Source organism: Mustelus asterias, chromosome 21, assembly GCF_964213995.1.
Source record: "Mustelus asterias chromosome 21, sMusAst1.hap1.1, whole genome shotgun sequence".
NCBI classification, from domain to species: Eukaryota; Metazoa; Chordata; class Chondrichthyes; order Carcharhiniformes; family Triakidae; genus Mustelus; species Mustelus asterias.
Genome location: NC_135821.1, coordinates 18,435,022 through 18,460,865, shown reverse-complemented (window position 1 = coordinate 18,460,865; position 25,844 = coordinate 18,435,022). Strand labels below are relative to the sequence as shown.

Below are 25,844 nucleotides of genomic sequence, written 5' to 3'. Positions count from 1 at the left end.
GGGAGGATATATTGAGTCAGGTTTTCGAGGGTCAGTTTGAGGACATCTGCCTTATCTTGTTCATGATAAATAACCTAGTCTTGGGGTCAGAGAATACAATCTTGAAACTTTAAGTTACAAGATGTGAGCCCGCTAGCAGTGAGGAGGATAGCAGAAAACTTCAGGAGGGCAAGAGACTGGTGAAACGAGCAGAGACGTGCAAGAGGCAATTTGAAGCAAACACAGATACATAGAACATAGAAAAAATACAGCACAAACAGGCCCTTCGGCCCACAAGTTGCGCCGGTCATGTCCCTACCTACCTAGGCATATATAGGCTTACCTATAACCCTCAATCCTATTAAGTCCCATGTCCCATACAGCCAAGTAATCAGAAAAACTAATCAAATGTTATTGTTTATTGTGAGGGGAACTGATTACATAGAAACTAGAAGCAGGAGTAGACCATTCAGCCCTTCGAGCCTGCTCCGCCATTCATTTTGATCATGGCTGATCATTGAATTCAATATCCTGATCCCCCCCTTGCCCCCATATCCATAGAACCATAGAACATTACAGCACAGAAACAGGCCTTTTGGCCCTTCTTGTCAGTGCCGAACCATTTTTCTGCCTAGTCCCACTGACCTGCACCTGGACCATATCCCTCCACACCCCTCTCATCCATGTACCTGTCCAAGTTTTTCTTAAATGTTAAGAGTGAGCCCGCATTCACCACCTCATCTGGCAGCTCATTCCACACTCCCACCACTCTCTGTGTGAAGAAGCCCCCCCTAATATTCCCTTTAAACTTTTCCCCCTTCACCCTTAACCCATGTCCTCTAGTTTTTTTCTCCCCTAGCCTCAGTGGAAAAAGCCTGCTCACATTCACTCGATCTATACCCATCATAATTTTATACACCTCTATCGAATCTCCCCTCATTCTTCTACGCTCCAGGGAATAAAGTCCTAACCTATTCAACCTTTCTCTGTAACTCAGTTTCTCAAGTCCCGGCAACATCCTTGTGAACCTTCTCTGCACTCTTTCAACCTTATTAATATCCTTCCTGTAATTAGGTGACCAAAACTGCACACAATACTCTAAATTCGGCCTCACCAATGTCTTATACAACCTCACCATAACATTCTAACTCCTATACTCAATACTTTGATTCATAAAGGCCAAATATATAAATCCCTTGATCCCTTTAGCCCCAAGAGCTATATCTAATTTCTTCTTGAAATCAGACAACGTTTTGGCCTCAACTACTTTCTGTGGGAGTGAATTCCACACATTCACCACCCTCTGGGTGAAGAAATTTCTCCTCACCTCAGTCCTAAACAGTTTACCGCTTATCCTCAAACTATGACCCCCTAGAACAAGTCATAGAAACGGAAGGGTGAGCGGAAATCCTGCTGATGGAGTGCGAACAAGTCCGTGTGAAGCTCAGACGCATGTCACGGGAATCAATCGTGCCTTGTGTAAAATGCAGCCCTCTCGGAAACAGGGAGTGCCCAGAATTTCCTTGGATCAGCCGGCAGAAGGAGCCAGTCAGTTCCCAGGAAATTCCGGGCCAGGTTCTTTTGAGCTCGGGTTAACCAAGCTGCCCCGGACTGTGGAAATTCCCTCCTCCCGCCCCCCCACCATCGCCAAAGCACACACCCACACCGAGCGCGAGCGAACAGCGATACTCACGTGGATTTGGAAGCCATAGTTCCGTTGAACCTGGTACTCGGTCACATCATTGCAGTTTCTTAAGTCGATCTCTCCATCCAGGTCATCGCTCTGATAGGACAAGAGGGAAAGATTGCGAATAAACACTCAACTCCACAGTCTGGCAGAACACCGTTGGAAGCCACGCCTCTACTTTCTCAGAAGACTAAGGAAATTTGGCATGTCAGCTACGACTCTCACCAACTTTTACAGATGCGCCATAGAAAGCATTCTTTCTGGTTGTATCACAGCTTGGTATGGCTCCTGCTCTGCCCAAGACCGCAAGGAACTACAAAAGGTCGTGAATGTAGCCCGATCCATCACGCAAACCAGCCTCCCATCCATTGACTCTGTCTACACTTCCCGCTGCCTCGGCAAAGCAGCCAGCATAATTAAGGACCCCACGCACCCTGGACATTCTCTCTTCCACCTTCTTCTGTCAGGAAAAAGATACAAAAGTCTGAGGTCACGTACCAACCGACTCGAAAACAGCTTCTTCCCTGCTGCTGTCAGACTTTTGAATGGACCTACCTCGCATTAAGTTGATCTTTCTCTACACCCTAGCTATGACTGTAACACTACATTCTGCACTCTCATTTCCTTCTCTATGAACGGTATGCTTTGTCTGTATAGCGCGCAAGAAACAATACTTTTCACTGAATGTTAATTCATGTGACAATAATAAATCAAATCAAATCAATGACATTGGACAATGATCATTCAACCACAAGTCTTAGCACAAGACCAGGGGGTAGGGGAATGGGGATGAGAATCATATCAGCCATGATTGAATGGCGGAGCAGACTCGATGGGCTGAATGGCCTAATTCTGCTCCTATAATGGTCTTATTCATTTCTCCTTTGCTCTGCACGATGCGGGTTATAGGTCTCAGACAAAACTGGCACAGAATATAGGTCACTAAAGGTAGTGCACAGAAACAGGCCATTCGGCCCCACTGATCTGTGCTAGTATCTATGCTTCATATGAGCTTCCTCTCACCACATATAACCCTCTCAGCATTTCCTTCTATCCATTTCTGCTTTGTATATTTATTCAGCTTCCTCTTACTTGCATCGATGCTACTGATGGAACTACACCTTGTGCTAGTGAGTTCCACAGTCTAACCACACTCTGGTATCACCCTGGCGTGGTAACCTCTCCCATCACGTTGGATACTAATACTGGACCTAAACTCCCTCCAAACAAAATGCTTTCATCTTAACCTCTCATATGGTGAATATAGGCGAGGTGGTGGCATAGTGGTATTGTCACTGGAGTAGTAATGCTAGAGAGACCCAGAGTAATGCTCCAGGAATCCAGGTTCGAATCCCACCACGGAATCCCATCACAGCGTCAGGGACCCGGGTTCATTCCCCGGCTTGGGTCACTGTCTGTGCGGAGTCTGCACGGTCTCCCCGTGTCTGCATGGGTTTCTTCCGGTTTCAAAGAACAAAGAAAGAACAAAGAAAATTACAGCGCAGGAATAGGCCCTTCGGCCCTCCAAGCCTGCACTGACCATGCTGCCCGACTGATCTAAAACCCCCTACCCTTCCGGGGATCATATCCCTCTACTTCCATCCTTTCCTCATACAGTCCGAAAGATGAGCTGGTCAGGTGCTTTGGCCGTGCTAAATTCTCCCTCAGTGTACCCGAACAGGCGCCAGAGTGTGGCGACTGGGGGATTTTCACAGTAACTTCATTGCAGTAAATAGAAACATAGAAGATAGGAGCAGGAGGAGGCCATTCGGCCCTTCGAGCCTGCTCCACCATTCATTATGATCATGGCTGATCACCCAACTCAACAGCCTAATCCTGCTTTTTCCCCATAACTTTTGGTTCCATTCGCACCAAGTTCTATATCCAGCCGCCTCTTGAATACATTCAATGTTTTGGCATCAACTACTTCCTGTGGTAATGAATTCCACAGGCTCACCGGGTGAAGAAATGTCTCCTCACCTCCGTCCTAAATAGTCTACCCTGAATCCTCAGACTGTGACCTCTGGTTCTGGACTCCCCCACCATCGGGAACATCCTCCCTGCATCTACCCTGTCTAGTCCTGTTAGAATCATATAAATCTCTCTGAGGTCCCCCGTCATTCGTCTGAACTCCAGCGAAAACGATCCTAACCTAGTCAATCTGTCCTCATACATCAGTCCCGCCATCCCCGGAATCAGCCTGGTAAACCTTCGCTGCACTCCCTCCAGAGCAAGAACATCCTTCCTCAGAAAAGGAGACCAAAACTGCACACAATACTCTCGGTGTTAATGTAAGTCTACTTGTGAAACTAATAAATAAACTTGAACTTGTCACGTTTCATACTTACGGGTAACCAATTATGGTGATTTGGGTGAACATTGCGTGCTAAAGTCACAGATTTTCAAACCAGGATGTCTTAGTCACATCGCACCCGTTCAGCACCTGTTTCCACCATGTTACCAACATAACTTGCAATCACGGGTCATGCCACCAAACTATTGACAATTCCTCGCCAATATGCCCTTCCTCATGAGGGCGGCACAGTAGGTTAGCACTGCTGCCTCACAGCGCCAGGGACACAGGTTCAATTCCTGGCTTGGGTTACTGTCTGTGTGGAGTTTGCATGTTCTCCCCGTTTCTGCGTGAGTTTCCTCCGGGTGCTCCGGTTTCCTCCCACAGTCCAAAGATGTGCGGGTTAGGTGGATTGGCCGTGCTAAATTGCCCCTTAGTGTCAGGGGGACCAGCTAGGGTAAATGCATGGGGTTATGGAATAGGGACTGGGTGGGATTGTGGTCGGTGCAGACGCGATGGGCTGAATGGCCTCCTTCTGGCGAGTGTGAGCTGGCGATAGGTTCTGGCGGTGCACTGTGTGAGCGGCCTTACCTCCTCTGCTGTGGAGTCTCTGTAATATCTCAGGCTGGAATCCGTCAGGACAAACCAATGTTTCTTCCACTGCAAGAGAGACAACAATCACATCATTTCTCACCCGGGGACGGAGGCGGGCGGATCAATGATAAACATCTGGCCCTGCCATAACCCCCCCCCAGTTTATCCGCTCCATAGTGGAATCGCATGCGGGCACACCACCCCTGGAAGATCCCAGCCCAAGTCCCTCAGACTGGCCTCAACATCCCAAGTTTGAAGGAAGGGAAAAATCCTTCCAGGAATCTTGCTATCCCAACAATTTGCAATGGGAATTGTGCAGGTGTAGACTGGATCAGATTGTCTGTGATACTCTTTGTAATCAAATAGGAGATTGGCCTTGAATACTGTAGTCTGAGGTTCATTGTATTTTCATAGAATTACACAGTGCAGAAGGAGGCCATTCAGCCCATCGAGTCTGCACTGACTCTGACAGAGCATCTTACCTCGGCCCTGTTCCCGTAACCCCATGTATTTACTCCACCAATCTCCCTAACCTACAGATCTTGAGACACTAAGAGGCAATTTAGCATGGCCAGTCCACCTAACCCACTCATCTTTGGACTGTGGGAGGAAACCGGAGCACCCGGAGGAAACCCACGCAGACACGGGGAGAAAGTGCAAACTCCGCACAGACAATGACCCAAGGCCGGAATTGAACCCTGGTCCCTGGCGCTGTGAGGCAGCAGTGCTAACCACTGTGCCACCATGTTACCCCTGGTGGAGATAGTTAGTTAATGGAGCATAAAGGAAAAGGTTATTAGTAAAAAACGCAGGACAGGAGTAGGCCATTCAGCCCATCAAACCTGCTCCACCATTCAAACAGACCATCCATCTCTGATCATTTACTCCATTATTCCCATATCCCGTGATGTCATTGGTATCCGGATATCTATCGATCGCTGCCGTGAACCTGCCGACTGATTGAGGTGCTGCATCCCTCTGGGAGGGAGAATTCCAAAGATTCACCACCCTCGGAGTGAAGGAATTCATCCTCATCTCAGACCTAAATGGCCTCCCCCTTATTCTGAGATTATGGCCCCTGTTCCTCGACTCACCAGCCAGGAGAAACATCCTACCCACGTGTCACGCCCTGGTGCGTAAGTTTTAATGAGATCAGCTTCTAACCTTTAGGAAATACAGGCCCACTTTCCTCAATGTCACCTCATAAAACAATCCCGCCATCCCAGGGATTCAGGGACCTTCTGTTACACTCCCTCTGTGGCAAGTATATCCTTCGAGACTTCATGTGGTAGCAGCAGGAACTCTGATTATGTTTTTTTTTACACAGGCAAACTCACTAGTTCCCACTTTTAGACAAGGCCCCAAAAGTGCTCCGCCTCAGTAAGGATTGAATCATATTGTCAGGCCCGATGGGCTGAATGGCCTACTCCTATCCTATGTCTCTAGGTTTTTAGCCAAGAACACTTTCCTTTATGCTCCATTAACCAACTGTCCCCACCAGGGACGACATGGTAGCACAGTGGTTAGCACTGCTGCCTCACAGCGCCAGGGACCCGGGTTCAACTCCGGCCTCGGGTCACTGGCTGTGTGGAGTCTGCACGTTCTCCCCGTGTCTGCGTGGGTTTCCTCCAGGTGCTCCGGTTTCCTCCCACACTCCAAAGATGTGTAGGTTAGCTGGATTGGCCGTGCTAAATTGCCCCATAGTGTCCAAAGATGTGCAGGTTAGGGGGATTAACAGGGTAAATATGTGGGGATAGGTCCAGTGTAAGGTGCTTTGTCAGGGAGTTGCTGCAGACTCAATGGACTGAATGGCCTCCTTCTGCACTGTAGGATTCTATGACAGTACAACGGACCTCGGACTAAAGTATTCCAGTAAAGAAAGCCATTCAACCCACCATATCTGTGCTGGCTCTTTGAAGGGGCTATCCCCAGTTGTAATCAGTCCTCCCTCCCTTTCCCCATATGTCTACAAAATGCTCTAAGCAAGGTTAAGAACAAAGAACAGTCCAGCACAGGAACAGGCCCTTCGGCCCTCCAAACCCATGCTGATCATGATGCCCTAACTAAACTAAGAAAAACCTTCTGCCTATAATAAGTCCTCGGAGGCAGAAGTCCCTTCACCAAAATCCCTTTATTTACAAGTCTGACAACAGCATAGAGACTGCTTTCAGAGAGCAGTCTGCACTCGGAGTCCCAGAGGAACTGACACTCCTGGTTAAATACAAAGCAAGAGGCTCCCTGATTGGCCCATCAATTTGGCCCTTAATCAGGGAGTTCATATTCTAACAGGCCCACCTCAATGGCCTGATTGAAGTCATTACACTGCCTTTGGTCCGTATCCCTCTATTCCCTCCTTATTCATGTACCCATCAGATGCCTCTTAAAATGTTGCTAATGTGCCTGCTTCCATCACCTCCTCTGGCAGCGCGTTCCAGGCACCCACCACTGTGTGAAAAACCTTCCCCTACGCATCTCCCTTAAACTTTCCCCCTCTCACCTTGAGCCTGTGTCCCCTTGTAATTGACACTTCCACCCTGGGAAAAAGCCTTTGTCTATTCACCCTGTCTGTGCCCCTCATAATTTTGTAGACCTCGATCGGGTCTCCCCTCAGCCTTAGCCTCTCCAGTGAAAACGATCCTAGTTTATTCAACCTCTCCTCATAGCCAATGCCCTCGAGACCAGGCAACATCCTGGTGAACCTTTTTTACACTCTCCCCAAAGCTTCCACATCCTTCTGGTAGTGTGGCGACCAGGACTGCACGCAGTACTCCAAATGCAGCCTAACCAGGGTTTTATTTAGCCGCAACATGATTTGTCAACTCTTGTTTCTCTAGTCTCTCCACATAACTGAGATCCCTTACCCCTGGTATCACCCTGGCAAATCCCTTCCACACCCTCTTCTGGATCTGAACATCCTTCCGAAAATTTGATACCCAGAATTGGACCTAATTAAGACTTAACCAGTGATCCCTAAACGATTAACGTAACTTGCTTGCCAACCTGCAAGTTCCCCTCCAAGCAGACCAATCTGACTTGGAACTATCGCGTCGTTCCTCCATGGTCACTGGGTCAAAATCTGAATCCCCAGCAGCTCTGTGGCTACACCAGGTGGACTGCGGCAGTTCAAGGATGCGATACACCATCACCTGCTCAAGGACAATAAGGGATGGGCAATAAATTTGCCTCACCCGGTCTCAGTCGCATCCCATGAAATTATATATCAGAAAAGGAATGGGTATGCTTTTTAAACAACCTTCCTAACTTATACAGTAAATGGTAGAACCCTTAGGAGTATTGACAGGCAGAGAGATCTGGGAGCTCATGTCCACCGATCACTGAAAATGGCAAGGCAGGTGGAGAAGGTTGTCAAGTAGGCATACGGCATGCTTGCCTTCATCGGTCAGAGCATTGAGTATAAAAATCGGCAGGTCATGCTGCAGCTGTACAGAACCTTAGTTAGAACATAGAACATTACAGCGCAGTACAAGCCCTTCGGCCCTCGATGTTGCGCCGACCAGTGAAACCAATCTAAAGCCCATCTAACCTACACTATTCTAATATCATCCATATGTTTATCCAATAACCATTTGAATGCTCTTAATGTTGACGAGTCCACTACTGCTGCAGGCAGGGCATTCCACACCCTTACTACTCTCTGAGTAAAGAACCTACCTCTAACATCTGTCCTATATCTATCACCCCTCAATTTAAAGCTATGTCCCCTAGTGTTAGCCATCACCATCCGAGGAAAAAGGCTCTCACTATCGACCCTATCTAATCCTCTGATCATCTTGTATGCCTCTATTAAGTCACCTCTTAACCTTCTTCTCTCTAACGAAAACAACCTCAAGCCCCTCAGCCTTTCCTCATACGATTTTCCCACCATACCAGGCAACATCCTGGTATATCTCCTCTGCACCCATTCCAACACTTCCACATCCACTAACTAAATTAGTTGGGCCTCATTTAGAATATTGTGTACAATTCTGGTCGCCACACTACCAGAAGGGTGTGGATGCTTTGGAGAGGGTACAGAGGACGGTTACTAGGATGTTGCCTGGTATGGAGGGTATTAGCTATGAGGAGAGGTTCTAACTGGAACGACAGAGGTTTGTTCTCACTGGAACGACAGAGGTTGAGGGGCGACCTGATAGAGGTTTACATGATTATGAGTGGCATGGACAGAGTGGATAGTCAGATGTTCTTTCCTAGGGTAGAAAAGTCAAGTACTAGGGGACAGAGGTTTAAGGTGCGTGGGGAGAAGTTTAGAGGAGATGTGAGAGGCAAGTTTTTTTTTTACACAGAGGGTGGTGAATGTCTGGAACGCGCTGCCCGGGGAGGTGGTGGAAGCAGGTACGATCGCGGCATTTAAGGGGCAACTGGACGAATACATGAATAGGATGGGAATGGAAGGATACGGACTCCGTAAGTTTTTAGTTTAGGCAGGCATCATGATCGGCGCAGGCTTGGAGGGCCGAAGGGCCTGTTCCTGTGCTGTTATTTGTTCTTATCCCATCACCTTCAAGAATGTGTGGACAACATCTGAGTCAAATCCAAAACAATGTCAATATTTGGGCGAGGTCAAAGTTCACTTCTGAAGCAAATGTGTGACGATTGGAACAAAATCCCTAGCAATGCCAACACTTGGTTCAAAGTTCATCTCTGAATCAAAGTAACAAAGTTAACCTCTGAACCAATCAACAGCCCAGGCAAAATGGCGTTAGGGTCATCAAATAAGCCACTAACATTGTGGTAGCTGATTGGCTGATTGAACTAAGTGACAAAGGGATCTTCTTTCTCGGAAGTTCTCTGCCCAAGGCAGATCCAACCCATTGCCCCATGGTCTCCACCGCAAGGTAGTACAAGGATCCCAAACCCTAGCCAGAACAGGCATCGTTCGGAACCACACTGGATCACCCAGTCCCCAATGTCAGGAGTCTGAGTTGCCGCGGTAACCTGCACTTTCCCATGCGTGTTGTAGTCTGGAGCTATGGACAGTGATGGTTGCGGCTCCAACATTCTTTCCATCACACGCCTGACCAGGAATCTCTCCCACTCTCAGCGCGTGACATTGGCGTGTGTTTGGAAGGATTTTCCAGGTTGATTCTCAACCTGTTTGGCCGCGTTATGAACGCACCTTCCTTGGACATCAAGTCCTGGGGGTGGGACTTGAACCCGGAGCTTCTGGCTCAGAGGCAGGGACACTAACCCATTGCGCGCACAGGACCTCCTCCGATAAAAGGGATAAGGGCAAATATTCTTCTGTGGAAAATTCCAGGAAATGATTTTCCAGCCATAAGTACAACTTTGTAGATGGACACCCACCTCACCACGGCCATCAAGGATGGACATCCAGCCCTTCTTGAAGTTCAGGAGATCTGGCTGCAAAGTGGAAAAACAAAGAGAAAGATGATCTCAATTTTGCTCAACTAAAATGGAATTTTCCCAGTTATTTTACCAAATAATCCCACAGCCTCTTTAGCATCACCACATTCATTTCTATCATGCTGCAACTGAAGACTTGTCTTCATAGTTAATCATTCATAGAATCTTACAGCACAGGAGGAGGCTATTCGGCCCTTTGTATCCATACCAGCTCTTTGACAGAGGGATCCAATTAGTCTCACTCCCCTGTTCTTACCCCACAGGGCTGTTCCTTTTTATGTTATTTATCCAATTCCCTTTTGAAGTTTCCAATTTATTCTGCTTCCAGTGCCTTTACAGGCAACGCGATCCACATCACAACTCAATATGTTAAAATTAGTTCTCCCCATCTTCCGCGGGCTTTTTCTGCCAATTATCCGCAATCTGTGCGCCCTGGTTACCAAAACTATTGCTACGGGAAGCAGTTCCTCCTTGGTTCACTGTCAAAACGCCGCGTCATTTTTAAAACTTCCATTGAACCTCCCCCAAATGGCACGGTGGTTAGCACTGCTGCCTCACAGCGCCAGGGACCTGGGTTCGCTTCCCAGAGTCTGCTCATTCTCCCAGTGTCTGCGTGGGTTTCCTCCGGGTGCTCCGGTTTTCACCCGCAGTCCGAAAGAAAGACGTGCTGGTTAGGGTGCATTGGCCGTGCTAAATTCTCCCTCTGTGTGCCCAAACAGTCAAGTAGGGGAATTTCACAGTAACTTCATTGCAGTGTCAATACAAGCCTACTTGTGACACTAATAAATAAACTTTAAAACAAAGGGGTGAAAGGCAGGACAATTAAAGTGGAATTCCAGAGGGGGCAAAGAATGGGCAGGTGGCAAAATCTGGGGAAGAACGCTGATCTGGACCAGATAGGAACTGTCGTCACTTCTGGTTGAGAGGAGCCAGGTGAATCCTATCTCCCGTCCTCCTGGCCGGGGGTTGGGGGGGGGGGTGGAGGGGGGGGGGAAGCGGCTGGTCCCAGGTTATCTTGGGAACATCACATGATTTTGCCCTCATGTAGCCTTGACATTAACTGTACCCTCGGGAAGATTGTTACCGTCGTGCCAGGCTTCGAGGTGATCGATCGCAGAGGCAGCCCCCATTCATCCCCAGCGGCACCTCACTCACCACCTGCTTAACGCCGGGCATTTGGGACAGTGCGCTCTGGACGGATCAGTGACAGATCTCTCTGCTACTGCACAGAACAGAGCAATCTGCGCATGTGCGATTGCGCCCTCTGCTGTCAGCTGCCGGCTTTCTGGCGAGCTTAGGCCCCGCCCTCTCCCCCTGCTGGCGGGAAACAGATTTAGCAAGATATTTTGCACGGAGTGGCATAAGGTTGGAATTGCGGCCTCGCCAGAAAAATGGATCTGAAACCCTCCTGTTTTCACGCTCGTTCGGGACTTCGAATCTTTTTTGGTAAGATCGCCCCCATAAAATTCTGAAGAGGCTGGACAGGGTCGACGTGGAGAAGATGCTTTCCCTGGCCCGCGAATCTCAACACAGAATATGGGATCAGCCATTTTGGACTGAGATAGAAAGAAATGGTTTCTACCAAACGTTTGGCGGACGTTTGGAATTCTCTACTTCAGACAGAAATACTCAGCTGTGAAGGAGATTCATGAGAGAGACTGATAGATATTTTTGGAATTAAGGGGGCGGGGAAGAGTGTAAGGATTGAGTAAAAAGATCAGTCATCATCTTATTGACTGAGGGAACGGCTTTGAAGGGACAATTGGCCTTCTCCCGTTCCTATTTGTTATACTCTTGTGTTCATCTGTGATTGGTGTGCATGGATACCTAAATCTTTGCTTCTTCACAGTTCCTAATCTTTTTTCATTTGGAAACCATTTGCCTTTGTTGGATTTGTGGATGACCTCACATCTCACCACACTGAACTCTTGTCTGCCAATTGTCTGACTCACTTCAGCTTCCTGTCTTCGGCGATACAGTTCACTGGCTCCCCGAGATTAGTGAGTCCTACAAGCATAGATGTAGAACTCAATATTCCTTCATCCCAGGTTATGGGCGACGTGCTTGTACAGATCCCTGGGGAACATTGTCACATCCTGTCAATCAGAGTTCATTCCCTTTGTTCCAATGCCCCGTCTCCTGCCTCTAATCCAATAAAACATTGGACCAGAACCTGGGCGGGCCAGATAAATACTCTGGCGACAAGAGGTCAGAAAGCTGGGAATCCTGCGGCGAGTAACTCACTCCCCCTGACACCCCAAAGCCTGGCCGCCATCCACAAGGCACAAGTCAGGAGTGTGGTGGAATATTCCTCGCTTGCCTGGATGGGCGCAGCTCCAACAACACTCAAGGAGCTTGACGCCATCCAGGACAAAGCAGCCCCGCTTAATTGGCACCACATCCACAAACATCCATTCCCTCCACCACCAAAACAAAGCGGCAGCACTGGGTGGCATGGTGGCTAGCACTGCTGCCTCACAGTGCCAGGGTTCAATTTCTGGCGTGGGTCATTGTCTGTGCGGAGTCTGCATGTTCTCCCTCGCTGGAATTCTACAGCTTTGCCCGCCACGGAATCTAAGTGGGCCAGGGGCGGACCACGGAGATGTCCGTTGACCGCGGGCGCTAATTTCCGGTCTCACTTGAGCAAGGCCACAAAATCCCGCCTCCCGTGTCTGCGTGGGTTTCCTCCGGGTGCTCCGGTTTCCTCCCACAGTCCGAAAGACGTGCTGGTTAGGGTGCACTGGCCGTGCTAAATTCTCCCTCAGTGTACCCGAACAGGCGCCGGAATGTGGCGACTAGGAGATTTTCACAGTAACTTCATTGCAGTGTTAATGCAAGCCTACATGTGACACTAATAAATAAACTTAAAACTTCAGCAGTGTGTACCGTCTACAAGACACACTGCAGCAACTCAGGGTTTTTCTCATGTGCTTGTCAGATGCGATGTGCGGGTCTAAGAAATGAAAACACATGGCGTCTAATCCCAACTCCGGGATATTTCTGCTGAGGATTGGCCAATCTCAGGAATTCTTGCCTCAGGGAAGGGGGCAGTCCAAAGATGTGCGGGTTAGGTTGATTGGCCAGGTTAAAAATTGTCCCTGAGATGCGTAGTTAGAGGGATTAGCGGGTAAATATGTGGGGGTAGGGCCTGGGTGGGATTGTGGTCGGTGCAGACTCGATGGGCCGAATGGCCTCCTTCTGCACTGTAGGGTTTCTATGATTCTATGAACTCACCAAGGCTCCTTCAACAGCACCCTCCAAACCCATGACCTCCACCATCTAGAAGGACAAGAGCAGCAGATACCTGGGAACACCACCACTTGCAAGTTCCCCTCCAAGCCACTCACCTCCCTGACTTGGAAATATATCAGCCGTTCCTTCACTGTCGCTGGGTCAAAATCCTGGAACTTCCTCCCTAACAGCACTGTGGGTGTACCTACACCACATGGGCTGCAGTGGGTTCAAGAAGGCAGCTCACCACCACCTTCTCAAGGGGCAATTAGGGATGGGCAATAAATACTGGCCTAGCCAGCCACACCCATATCCCATCAAATCAAACACATTGTGCAAGGTGGATAGCTATTTATTGGGTAAGAGTATTTTTTTTCATTTGTGGGACATGGGCATCGCTGGCTGGGCCGGCATTTATTGCCCATCCCTAGTTGCCCTTCAACTGAGTGTCTCGCTCGGCCATTCCAGAGGGCAGTTGAGAGTCAACAACATTGCTGTGGCTCTGGAGTCACATGTAGGCCAGACCGGGTAAGGACGGCAGATTTCCTTCCCAAAAGGGACATTAGTGAACCAGATGGGTTTTTCCGACAATGGTTTCACGGTCATCAGTAGATTCTTAATCCCAGATATTTTTTATTGTATTCAAATTCCAAGATCTGCCGTGTCGGGATTCGAACCCGGGTCCCCAGAACATTAGCTGAGTTTCTGGATTAATAGTCTAGTGATAATACCACTAGGCCATTAGACAATGAAGGAGTTAGTGTACACAGTAGTCATGAACTAATCAAAAGGGGAAAGAGGCTTGAGGGGCTGAATGGCCTCCTCCTGTTCATGTCCCCCTGCAGCTGGTCTTCGCCAGCAAGCCTGCAGAGAGACACACATTCCCCTTTCGATATAAAGGGTTAAAGTCCATTGACTCTGTCTGCACTTCCCACCGCCTTGGCAGAGCAGCCAGCATAATCAAAGACCCCAGGTACCCCGGACATTCTCTCTTCCACCTTCTTCCGTCGGGAAAAAGATACAAAAATCTGAGGTCACGTACCAACCGACTCAAGAACAGCTTCTTCCCTGCTGCCGTCAGACTTTTGAATGGACCTACCTTGCATTAAGTTGATCTTTCTCTACACCCTAGCTATGACTGTAACACTACATTCTGCGCTCTCTCCTTTCCTTCTCTATGAACGGTCTGTATAGCGTGCGAGAAACAATACTTTTCACTGTATACTAATACACGTGACAATAATAAATCAAATCAAAAGTGCTCTTTCCCCTCACACGATCCCTGTGGGGGTCAGGCAGGATTATACACTCAGTGGGTTGGATGTGCTTGTTAGCAGCAAGGGTTTTTCTCATGCGCTTGTCAGATGCGATGTGCGAAATGTGAAATGAAAACACATGACGTCTAATCCCAACTCCGAGATATTTCCGCTGAGGATTGGCCAATCTCAGGAATTCTTGCCTCAGGGAAGGGGGCAGGCCCGCCCCTCTCGTGTGAGTCACATTCCGGTGGGGGTGGGGGAGGGGAAGAAATGGAAAACAAGAAAACAGGTAGAAAATGTCAAGAGATTGTGCATTAGAGCAACGACCAGCCACATGTAGGCTAGCCAACCGGTCACAGTTGTCTACGAGTTAAAGAACAAAGAACAGTACAGCACAGGAGCAGGCCCTTCGGCCCTCCAAGCCCGCGCCGATCATGATACCTGCCTAAACGAAAACCGTATGCACTTACAGAGTCCGTATCCTTCCATTCCCATCCTATTCATGTATTTGTCTAGTTGCCCCTTAAATGCCACTATCATACCTGCTCCCACCACCTCCCCGGGCAGCGCGTTCCAGACATTCACCACCCTCTGTGTAAAAAACTTGCCTCACACATCTCCTCTAAACTTTTCCCCACGCACCTTAAACCTATGCCCCCTAGTACTTGACTTTTCTACCCTAGGAAAGATCATCTGACTATCCACTCTGTCCATGCCTCTCATAATCTTGTAAACCTCTATCAGGTCACCCCTCAACCTCCGTCGTTCCAGTGAGAACAAACCAAGTTTATCCAACCTCTCCTCATAGCTAATACCCTCCAGACCAGGCAACATCCTGGTAAACCTCTTCTGTACCCTCTCCAAAACATCCACATCCTTCTGGCAGTGTGGCGACCAGAATTGTACACAATATTCCAAATGAGGCCTAACTAAGGTTCTGTACAACTGCCAATTTTTATACTCAATGCCCCGACCGATGAAGGCAAGCATCCCGTATACCTTCTCGACTACCTTATCCACCTGCGTTGCCACTTTCAGTGACTGGTGGACATGTACGCCCAGATCTTGCTGCCTGTCAATACTCCTGAAGGTTCTATCATTTACTGTATAATTCCTACATGCATTGGATCTTCCAAAATGCATTACCTCACACTTGGCACCAGACATTGACAAGATAATTCTCCTTGTCATCCAGGGGCAGCACAGTAGCACAGTGGTTAGCACTGCTGCTTCACAGCTCCAGGGTCCCGGGTTCGATTCCCGGCTCGGGTCACTGTCTGTGTGGAGTTTGCACATTCTCCTCGTGTCTGCATGGGTTTCCTCCGGGTGCTCCGGTTTCCTCCCACAGTCCAAAAATGTGCGGGTTAGGTTGATTGGCCAGGTTAAAAATTGCCCCTTAGAGTCCTGGGATGCGTAGGTTGGAGGGATTAGCGGGTAAATATGTGGGGGTAGGGCCTGGGTGGGTAATGTGGTCGGTGCAGACTCGATGGGCCGAATGGCCTCCTTCCGCACTGTAGGGTTTCTATGAGCACTTATGTTTTTATTTCAGATTTCCAGCATCTGCAGAATTTTGCTTTTATTTTTTTCCATTAAATACTAATTTTTTTTAGTTATTAAAGTATATCGGTGGGCGGGGGCAATTTGGAGGCCTGAAGTCACTCAATCGAATCACAATGAAATGAGGCTTAAGTTAAAGATTATGGGGGCGGGGGGGGGGAAATAAAGACAAAAGCCAGCATTTTCTGCTCCCCCCAGGGAGGTTTACCGGCAGCAGAGGCAGCCCACCATTGGCTGTGGTGGGATCTTCCAGTCCTGCTGAGATTTATGGGGAGGTTTTGCGTGGCTTGCCGATTGGGTCACCTTTAACCGGACTGGAAAATCCCACTGGCGACAAGGGGCCAGAAAATCCCACTGGCACCAGGGGCCGGAAGATCCCACTGGCGACAAGGTCTGGAAAATCCCACTGGCACCAGGGGCTGGAAGATCCCACTGGCGGCAAGGTCTGGAAAATCCCACTGGCGACAAGGTCTGGAAAATCCCACTGGCGCCAGGGGCTGGAAGATCCCACTGGCACCAGGGGCTGGAAGATCCCACTGGCACCAGGGGCTGGAAGATCCCACTGGCGACAAGGTCTGGAAGATCCCACTGACGACAGGGGCTGGAAGAACCCACTGGCGACAAGGTCTGGAGAATCCCACTGGCACCAGGGGCTGGAAGATCCCACTGGCGACAAGGGGCCGGAAAATCCCACTGGCGACAAGGGGCTGGAAAATCCCACCCAAAGTAATATGTAGGAAAAATGGATTTTAATGGGAGTGATGATGGAATTCAGGAAAATTACCGATGATAAAACAGAATCACAGTGGAAAATATCCCAATAGAAACCTGAAGAATCATCTCTCACTGAAAGACAAGAATAAAATACGCAGCAATAGGTGACTAAAGAAATATGCAGAATACTAAATATAAAGGCAACAAAGTGAGCAAGACAAGAGGGAATACATTTGGTTGGCAAATGAGGAGAATTAGGCATCATCCAGAAGTGACCACTGGCTTCTCTCTCCACTAGAGACGGACACGTGGTCACCTTTATCTTGAGGAGGACCACTCCACAAACCTGGGGAGCACGGTCAGGGGCAGGTCTCCAGCTGATACGGGAATTGAACCACAAGGAATGAGGGGGGAAAAGGGGGTGATGGGGTGGAATAAAGAGCAGGAGGGAGCTGGAGGGTCAGGGGTGAGGAGGAGGAGGAGGAAGTGGAGAGGGCGGGTTGTGAGGGAGAGAGAAGGGAGACAGGGATGGAGGGAGAAGGGTAGGTGGGTGAAGGAGAAATGGAAGGGGAAGGAATGTGAGAGAGGGAGAGGGGAAGGATGGAGGGGGGAGGAGTATGGGGCAATAGAGTGGAGTGGAGGGAGAGGGGAGATGGAAGGAGAAGTGGAGGAGATGACCTGGAAGGGAGAGAGGAGGATGGACGGAGAGCGGTTTGGAGGTGAAGGGGTAGGCAGAAGGAGGTGGAGGGTTGAGGGGGAGGCAGAAGGGAGCGGGGGGATGGAGGGAGGGGGTAGGTGGATGAAGTGGAGATGGAAGTGTAAGGAGAGAGGGGGGAAGAGAGAGGGAGAGGGGAAAGGGGAAGGAGGGAGGGGATGGAGGGGGAAGGAGTGAGGAGGGTGATGGGGCAGAGGGAGAGGGGGTGATTGGAACTACAGGGGAGGGTCTGGTAGGATTGTGGAACACACTCTCGGTATTTAGTCAACTGAGCTCACAATAAAGGTCAGGAAAGAAGTTTTAAAAATACAAATTAGTGAGACAAAAAGAAACTATAAAGTTAAAGTATCAAGAAATACAAAGCAAAGCTCTGAAGACACATCGATAGCTTGTGAAAAGTCAGGTTAAAGATTAAGGTCATTAAAGGTTATACACAATAGGCTGACTGATAGCATTTTAATTAGTTTGCCTTGGTATTTACCCGTGAGGCTGACATTCAGAGGAGAGACAATGACAGAGAGGAAGGGGAGAGATAGAAACCATAGAATCCCCACAGTGCCATTCGGCCCATCGAGTCTGCACCAGCCACAATCCCACCCAGGCAGTATCCCCATAACCCCAGGTAGTTACCCTGCTAATCCCGGGACACTTTTCGCATGGCCAATCAACCTAACTTGCACACCTTTGAAGGTAAAATCCCTGTCTGGGGTGGATTGTATCTGCACAGGATTGGGGCGAGATCCCAACGGGACTAACACGCACATACCAAAAGGCTCATTAGAAAAATGAACGTTGGGTCGATTGGCCATGCTAAATTGCCCCTTAGTGTCAGGGGGACTAGCGGGCTAAATATGTGGAGTTATGGGAATAGGGTCTAGCTGGGATCGTGGTCGGTACAGACTCGATGGGCTGAATGGCCTCCTTCTGCACTGCAGGGATTCTATGATAGAAAAAGAGAGTGAGCATACTGGCAGGTTGGCGAACGTGCTCTGGTATTTAAAATGGGGCATGAATTAAATTTGGAGATTACAGGTTGGTTAGGTTAATGTCGATGGTTGGAGAGATAATGGGATCTTTACTGAAAGGTGTAAGAGGTCTCTTTCTGGTTCTAGCACAGCTTGGTATGGCTCCTGCTCTGACCAAGACCGCAAGAAACTACAAAGATGGACCTACCTTATACTAAGTTGATCTTTCTCTACACCCCAGCTATGTCTGTAACACTACATTCTGCACTCTCTCCTTTCCTTCTCTATGAATGGTATGCTCTGTCTGTATAGCGCAATTCACTGCAGCTTTGCTGTATCCCAATATATGTGACAATAATAAATCAAATCAAAAAGGAAAACAGCTCAAGTATGTTTTTTACCAAACACTCCCTAAGTAGCCATATTGAATTCTCTGCAGAAGTTACAGAGAGGATAGATAAAGGGTAATATTGATGTAATATATTTGGATTTCAAAATTTTGATTTGCTTTGATTTATTGTTGTCACATGTATTGGGATACAGTGAAAAGTATTGTTTCTTGCGGACTATACAGACAAAGCATACCGTTCACAGAGAAGGAAAGGAGAGAGTGCAGAATGTAGTGTTACAGTCACAGCTAAGGTGTAGAGAAATGCAAGGTCGGTCCATTCAAAAGTCTGACAGCAGCAGGGAAGAAGCTGTTCTTGAGTTGGTTGGTACATGATCTCACACTTTTGTATCTTTTTCCCGACGGAAGAAGGTGGAAGAGAGAATGTCCGGGGTGTGTGGGGTCCTTGATTATGCTGGCTGCTTTTCCAAGGCAGCGGGAAGTGTAGAAGGAGTCAATGAATAGGAGGCTGGTTTGCGTGATGGACTGGGCTACATTCACAAATACCGACTGCATGGGAAACTCCTGAGTATTGCCTTTTGGTGAAATGACTTTTTTTTTAAAAAAAGAGTAGTCACAGAGTCACACAGAGAAGGCCCTTCAGCCCATCGCATCTACACCGACAATAACTACTACTAGAGGCGCGCTAATCCCATTTTCCTGCACCTTGATGTACATGTGGAGACAGGGAACATGCGGCAGAATGGAAATCCGGCTACAAGCCTGAGATCAGAAAGTAGGGATCGAATTTTCACCCAGTCGGGATGTCTCGGGAGCCCATTAAAAACGGCGGGTAGCTTCCGGTTCCGCGATTCCTGACCAGGCTGAGAGAGTTTCCGGAGTGCTGTTAAAGGGTGTGGGCCGGTTCCTGTCACCGGGTCCCGGGCTGGCTCCATTGCCGAGATTGGTTGCTCCTGTTCTCCACAGTTTGCATGAGGTCGGGCCAGAGTTTTAGTGCCTTGTTGTTCCTGGACCCACAGGGGAATTGTTAAACCCGAGTATGCCCGAGGTCCTCTTCATGTCCCCTATGCCAAGCTCTCTGCACCTCCACCCATCCCCATGGTCCAATGCCGTACACTACGTTGCCATCCACGATACATCACATAGAACCGATTAACCCTATAGTGACTGTGGGATGTGTAAAAAAAAACCTTTTCAAAAAAGTATGTCAATCATAATGTTCATATCATAATATTCAAGGATATGGAACAAGTGCAGGAAAATGGGATCAGCGCGCCTCTAGTGGTAGTTATTGTCAGTGTAGACTCGATGGGCTGAAGGGCCTTCTCTGTACTGTAGGACTCTGTGACTACTTAAAAAAGATCATTTCACCAAAAGGCAATAGAAACGTCAATCATACAGAGAAGGCCCTTCAGCCCATCGAGTCTACACTGACAATAACTACCACTAGAGGCGCGCTAAAGTATCCAACAAAAACCACAAACTCTTAACCTTACGTAAATTAACACCAGAGATCAGAGAGCTGTCAATCAAGCAATGTTTTCTTTGGGGCTCAGGGAGGGAGGGGGTGTGAGGGAGGGAGGGGGGTGCGAGGGAGGGAGGGTGGTGCGAGGGAGGGAGGGTGGTGCGAGGGAGGGAGGGTGGTGCGAGGGAGCGAGGGGGGTGCGAGGGAGCGAGGGGGGCGCGAGGGGGGTGCGAGGGAGCGAGGGGGGTGCGAGGGAGCGAAGGGGGGTGCGAGGGAGCGAAGGGGGGTGCGAGGGAGCGAGGGGGGTGCGAGGGCGCGAGGGGGGTGCGAGGGAGCGAGGGGGGTGTGAGGGAGCGAAGGGGGGTGCGAGGGAGCGAAGGGGGGTGCGAGGGAGCGAGGGGGGTGCGAGGGAGCGAGGGGGGTGCGAGGGAGCGAGGGGGGTGCGAGGGAGCGAGGGGGGTGCGAGGGAGCGAGGGGGGTGCGAGGGAGCGAGGGGGGTGCGAGGGAGCGAGGGGGTGCGAGGGAGCGAGGGGGGTGCGAGGGAGCGAGGGGGGTGCGAGGGAGCGAGGGGGGTGCGAGGGAGCGAGGGGGGTGCGAGGGAGCGAGGGGGGTGCGAGGGAGCGAGGGGGGTGCGAGGGAGCGAGGGGGGTGCGAGGGAGAGAGGGGAGGTGCGAGAGAGAGAGGGGAGGTGCGAGAGAGAGAGGGGAGGTGCGAGAGAGAGAGGGGAGGTGCGAGAGAGAGAGGGGAGGTGCGAGAGAGAGAGAGGAGGTGTGAGAGAGGGGAGGTGTGAGAGAGAGGGGGCTGAGAGAGAGGGGGGTAAGAGAGAGGGGGGGTAAGAGAGAGGGGGGGTAAGAGAGAGGGGGGTAAGAGAGAGGGGGGTAAGAGAGAGGGGGTAAGAGAGAGGGGGTAAGAGAGAGGGGGTAAGAGAGTGGGGGGTAAGAGAGTGGGGGGTAAGAGAGTGGGGGGTAAGAGAGTGGGGGATAAGAGAGTGGGGGATAAGAGAGTGGGGGGTAAGAGAGTGGGGGGTAAGAGAGAGGGGGGTAAGAGAGAGGGGGGTAAGAGAGAGAGGGATAAGAGAGAGGGGGGTAAGAGAGAGGGGGTAAGAGAGAGTGGGTAAGAGAGTGGGGGGTAAGAGAGAGGGGGCGTAAGAGAGAGGGGGGTAAGAGAGAGGAGGGGTAAGAGAGAGGGGGGTAAGAGAGAGGGGGTAAGAGAGAGAGGGGTAAGGGAGAGGGGGTAAGGAAGAGGGGGTAAGGGAGAGGGGGGTAAGGGAGAGGGGGGTAAGGGAGAGGGGCGTCAGGGAGAGGGGGGTCAGGGAGAGGGGGGTCAGGAAGAGGGGGGTCAGGGAGAGGGGGGTCAGGGAGAGGGGGGTCAGGGAGAGGGGGGTCAGGGAGAGGGGGGTCAGGGAGAGGGGGGTCAGGGAGAGGGGGGTCAGGGAGAGGGGGGTCAGGGAGATGGGGGTCAGGGAGAGGGGGGGTCAGGGAGATGGGGGTCAGGGAGAGGGGGGTCAGGGAGAGGGGGGTCAGGGAGAGGGGGGTCAGGGAGAGGGGGGTCAGGGAGAGGGGGGTCAGGGAGAGGGGGGTCAGGGAGAGGGGGGTCAGGGAGAGGGGGGTCAGGGAGAGGGGGGTCAGGGAGAGGGGGGTCAGGGAGAGGGGGGTCAGGGAGAGGGGGGTCAGGGAGAGGGGGTCAGGGAGAGGGGGTCAGGGAGAGGGGGGTAAGGGAGAGGGGGGTAAGGGAGAGGGGGGTAAGGGAGAGGGGGGTAAGGGAGAGGGGGGTAAGGGAGAGGGGGGTAAGGGAGACGGGGGTAAGGGAGAGGGGGGTAAGGGAGAGGGGGGTAAGGGAGAGGGGGGTAAGGGAGAGGGGGGTAAGGGAGAGGGGGGTAAGGGAGGGGGGGTAAGGGAGAGGGGGGTAAGAGAGAGGGGGGTAAGAGAGAGGGGGGTAAGAGAGAGGGGGGTAAGAGAGAGGGGGTAAGAGAGAGGGGGTGAGAGAGGGGGGTAAGAGAGAGGGGGTAAGAGAGAGGGGGGTTGAGAGAGAGAGAGGGGGGGTTTGAGAGAGGGTGAGTAAGAGAGAGAGAGGGTGAGAGAGGGTGAGAAAGAGAGAGAGAGGGTGTGAAAGAGAGAGGGTGCGAAAGAGAGAGAGAGGGTGTGAAAGAGAGAGAGGGTGAGAAAGAGAGAGAGAGGGTGTGAAAGAGGGAGAGAGGGTGTGAGAAAGAGAGAGAGGGTGAGAAAGAGAGAGAGGGTGAGAAAGAGAGAGAGAGGGTGTGAAAGAGAGAGAGAGGGTGTGAAAGAGAGAGAGAGAGGATGAGGAAGAGAGAGAGGGTGAGAACGAGAGAGAGGGAGAGGGTGAGAAAGAGAGAGAGAGGGTGAGAAAGAGAGAGAGAGGGTGAGAGAGAGAAGGGGTGTGTGAGAGAGAGAGTGGGTGAGAAAGAGAGAGAAAGGTGGGAATGAGAGAGAGGGTGAGTAAGAGAGAGAGAGGGTGTGAGAGAGAGAGAGAGTGGGTGAGAAAGAGAGAGAGAGGTGGGAATGAGAGAGAGGGTGAGTAAGAGAGAGAGAGGGTGTGAAAGAGAGAGAGGGTGAGAAAGAGAGAGAGAGGGTGTGAAAGAGAAGAGAGAGGGTGAGAAAGAGAGAGAGAGGGTGAAAAGAGAGAGAGAGGGTGAGAGAGAGAAGGGGTGTGAGAGAGAGAGAGTAGGTGAGAAAGAGAGAGAGAGGTGGGAATGAGAGAGAGGGTGAGTAAGAGAGAGAGAGGGTGAGAGAGAGAGAGAGAGTGGGTGAGAAAGAGAGAGAGGGTGTGAGAGAGAGAGAGTGGGTGAGAAAGAGAGAGAGAGGTGGGAATGAGAGAGAGGGTGTGAGAGAGCGAGCAAACACTTCTCCATGTATAACTCCCATTATAAAACCACAATCCTCCAATGTACTTGTTTGGGATTTAAAAACAAAGAGGGGACGTTCCCATGAATAAATTCCCCACAGCTCCTGCCGAATGCGGGACTCTGAGTAAAGTTGAAGCAGAGAGAGGGTATTCGCACTGTCTGAACAGACTGCTCTCACTCACCATGCTTGGAGCCGGGGACAGAGGCGCCTGCCTCAGCTGCTCTCTCTCCCTGCCACTTGGACACAGCACATTTACATGTTTCCTCCTTCCGAGGCCCTGCAGACAGCCCCACGATGAGTTTCCTTTGGCTCCGAGATGGTATCCCTCATTCCAGAGTTCCAAAGCAGTGAGACAGCAGCCTGAGTGCTAATCCACCCCACCCCCTTTGTCACTGGGATAGAGTTCAGAGTTCACTGGTAACTGAGAGAGCCTGAACTCCAGCAGCTGAGAGTCCACTGCCGCAATGTTCCCCACTGGGCACACACACACACCGGGGGCACACACACACACACACACCGGGGGCACACACACACACACACACCCACACACACACCGGGGGCACACACACACACACACACACACACCGGGGGCACACACACACACACACACACACCGGGGGCACACACACACACCGGGGGCACACACACACACACACACACACCGGGGGCACACACACACACCGGGGGCACACACACACACCGGGGGCACACACACACACCGGGGGCACACACACACACCGGGGGCACACACACACACACACCGGGGGCACACCCACACACACACACCGGGGGCACACACACACACACACACACCGGGGGCACTCACACACACACACACACCGGGGGCACACACACACACACACCGGGGGCACACACACACACACACACCGGGGCACACACACACACCGGGGGCACACACACACACACACCGGGGGCACACACACACACCGGGGGCACACACACACACACACACCGGGGGCACACACACACACACACACACCGGGGGCACTCACACACACACACACACCGGGGGCACTCACACACACACACACACCGGGGGCACTCACACACACACACACACCGGGGGCACTCACACACACACACACACCGGGGGCACACACACACACACACCGGGGGCACTCACACACACACACACACCGGGGGCACACACACACACACACCGGGGGCACACACACACACACCCACACCGGGGGCACACACACACACCGGGGGCACACACACACACACACCGGGGGCACACACACACACACCCACACCGGGGGCACACACACACACCGGGGGCACACACACACACACACACCGGGGGCACACACACACACACACCGGGGGCACACACACACACACACACCGGGGGCACACACACACACACACCGGGGGCACACACACACACCGGGGGCACACACACACACACACCGGGGGCACACACACACACACACACCGGGGGCACACACACACACACACACACCGGGGGCACTCACACACACACACACACCGGGGGCACTCACACACACACACACACCGGGGGCACTCACACACACACACCCACACCGGGGGCACACTCACACACACACACCGGGGGCACTCACACACACACACACACCGGGGGCACTCACACACACACACCCACACCGGGGGCACACACACACACACACACCGGGGGCACTCACACACACACACACACCGGGGGCACACACACACACACACACACCCGGGGGCACACACACACACACGGGGGCACACACACACACCGGGGGCACACACACACACCGGGGGCACACACACACACACACCGGGGGCACACACACACACACACCGGGGGCACACACACACACACACCGGGGGCACACACACACACACACCGGGGGCACACACACACACACCGGGGGCACACACACACACCCACACCGGGGGCACACACACACACACACACCCGGGGGCACACACACACACACACACACACACCGGGGGCACACACACACACACACACACACACACGGGGGCACACACACACACACACACCGGGGGCACACACACACACACACACCGGGGGCACACACACACACACACACACCGGGGGCACACACACACACACACACACACACCGGGGGCACACACACACACACACACACACCGGGGGCACACACACACACACACACACACACCGGGGGCACACACACACACACACACCGGGGGCACACACACACACACACACACGGGGGCACACACACACACACACACCGGGGGCACACACACACACACACACCGGGGGCACACACACACACACACACCGGGGGCACACACACACACACACACCGGGGGCACACACACACACACACACCGGGGGCACACACACACACACACACCGGGGGCACACACACACACACACACACCGGGGGCACACACACACACACACACACACCGGGGGCACACACACACACACCCACACACACACCGGGGGCACACACACACACACACACACACACACCGGGGGCACACACACACACACCCACACCGGGGGCACACACACCCACACACACACCCACACCGGGGGCACACACACACACACACACACACACCGGGGGCACACACACACACACACACCGGGGGCACACACACACACACCGGGGGCACACACACACACACACACACACCGGGGGCACACACACACACACCGGGGGCACACACACACACACACACACACCGGGGGCACACACACACACACACACCGGGGGCACACACACACACACACCGGGGGCACACACACAC

At 51.6% G+C, this 25,844-nt stretch overlaps 1 protein-coding gene across 2 annotated transcripts in view; it reads right to left on the bottom strand.

Annotated features, from left to right (window-relative positions):
- Positions 1-25,844, bottom strand: part of triobpb (TRIO and F-actin binding protein b) — a 124,510-nt gene that overhangs the window by 49,152 nt on the left and 49,514 nt on the right. The window contains exons 1-4 of one of the 2 annotated variants that reach the window (XM_078237582.1): positions 23,239-23,451; positions 9,879-9,935; positions 4,551-4,619; positions 1,673-1,762 (exon numbers count right to left, since the gene is read on the bottom strand). In XM_078237582.1, coding sequence (XP_078093708.1) covers positions 1,673-1,762; positions 4,551-4,619; positions 9,879-9,935; positions 23,239-23,241 — 219 coding nt within the window. In that variant the 5' untranslated portion in view covers positions 23,242-23,451. Of the gene's footprint in view, positions 1-1,672; positions 1,763-4,550; positions 4,620-9,878; positions 9,936-23,238; positions 23,452-25,844 lie in introns of those variants that run through there. The other variant, XM_078237581.1, reaches the window with a different exon arrangement.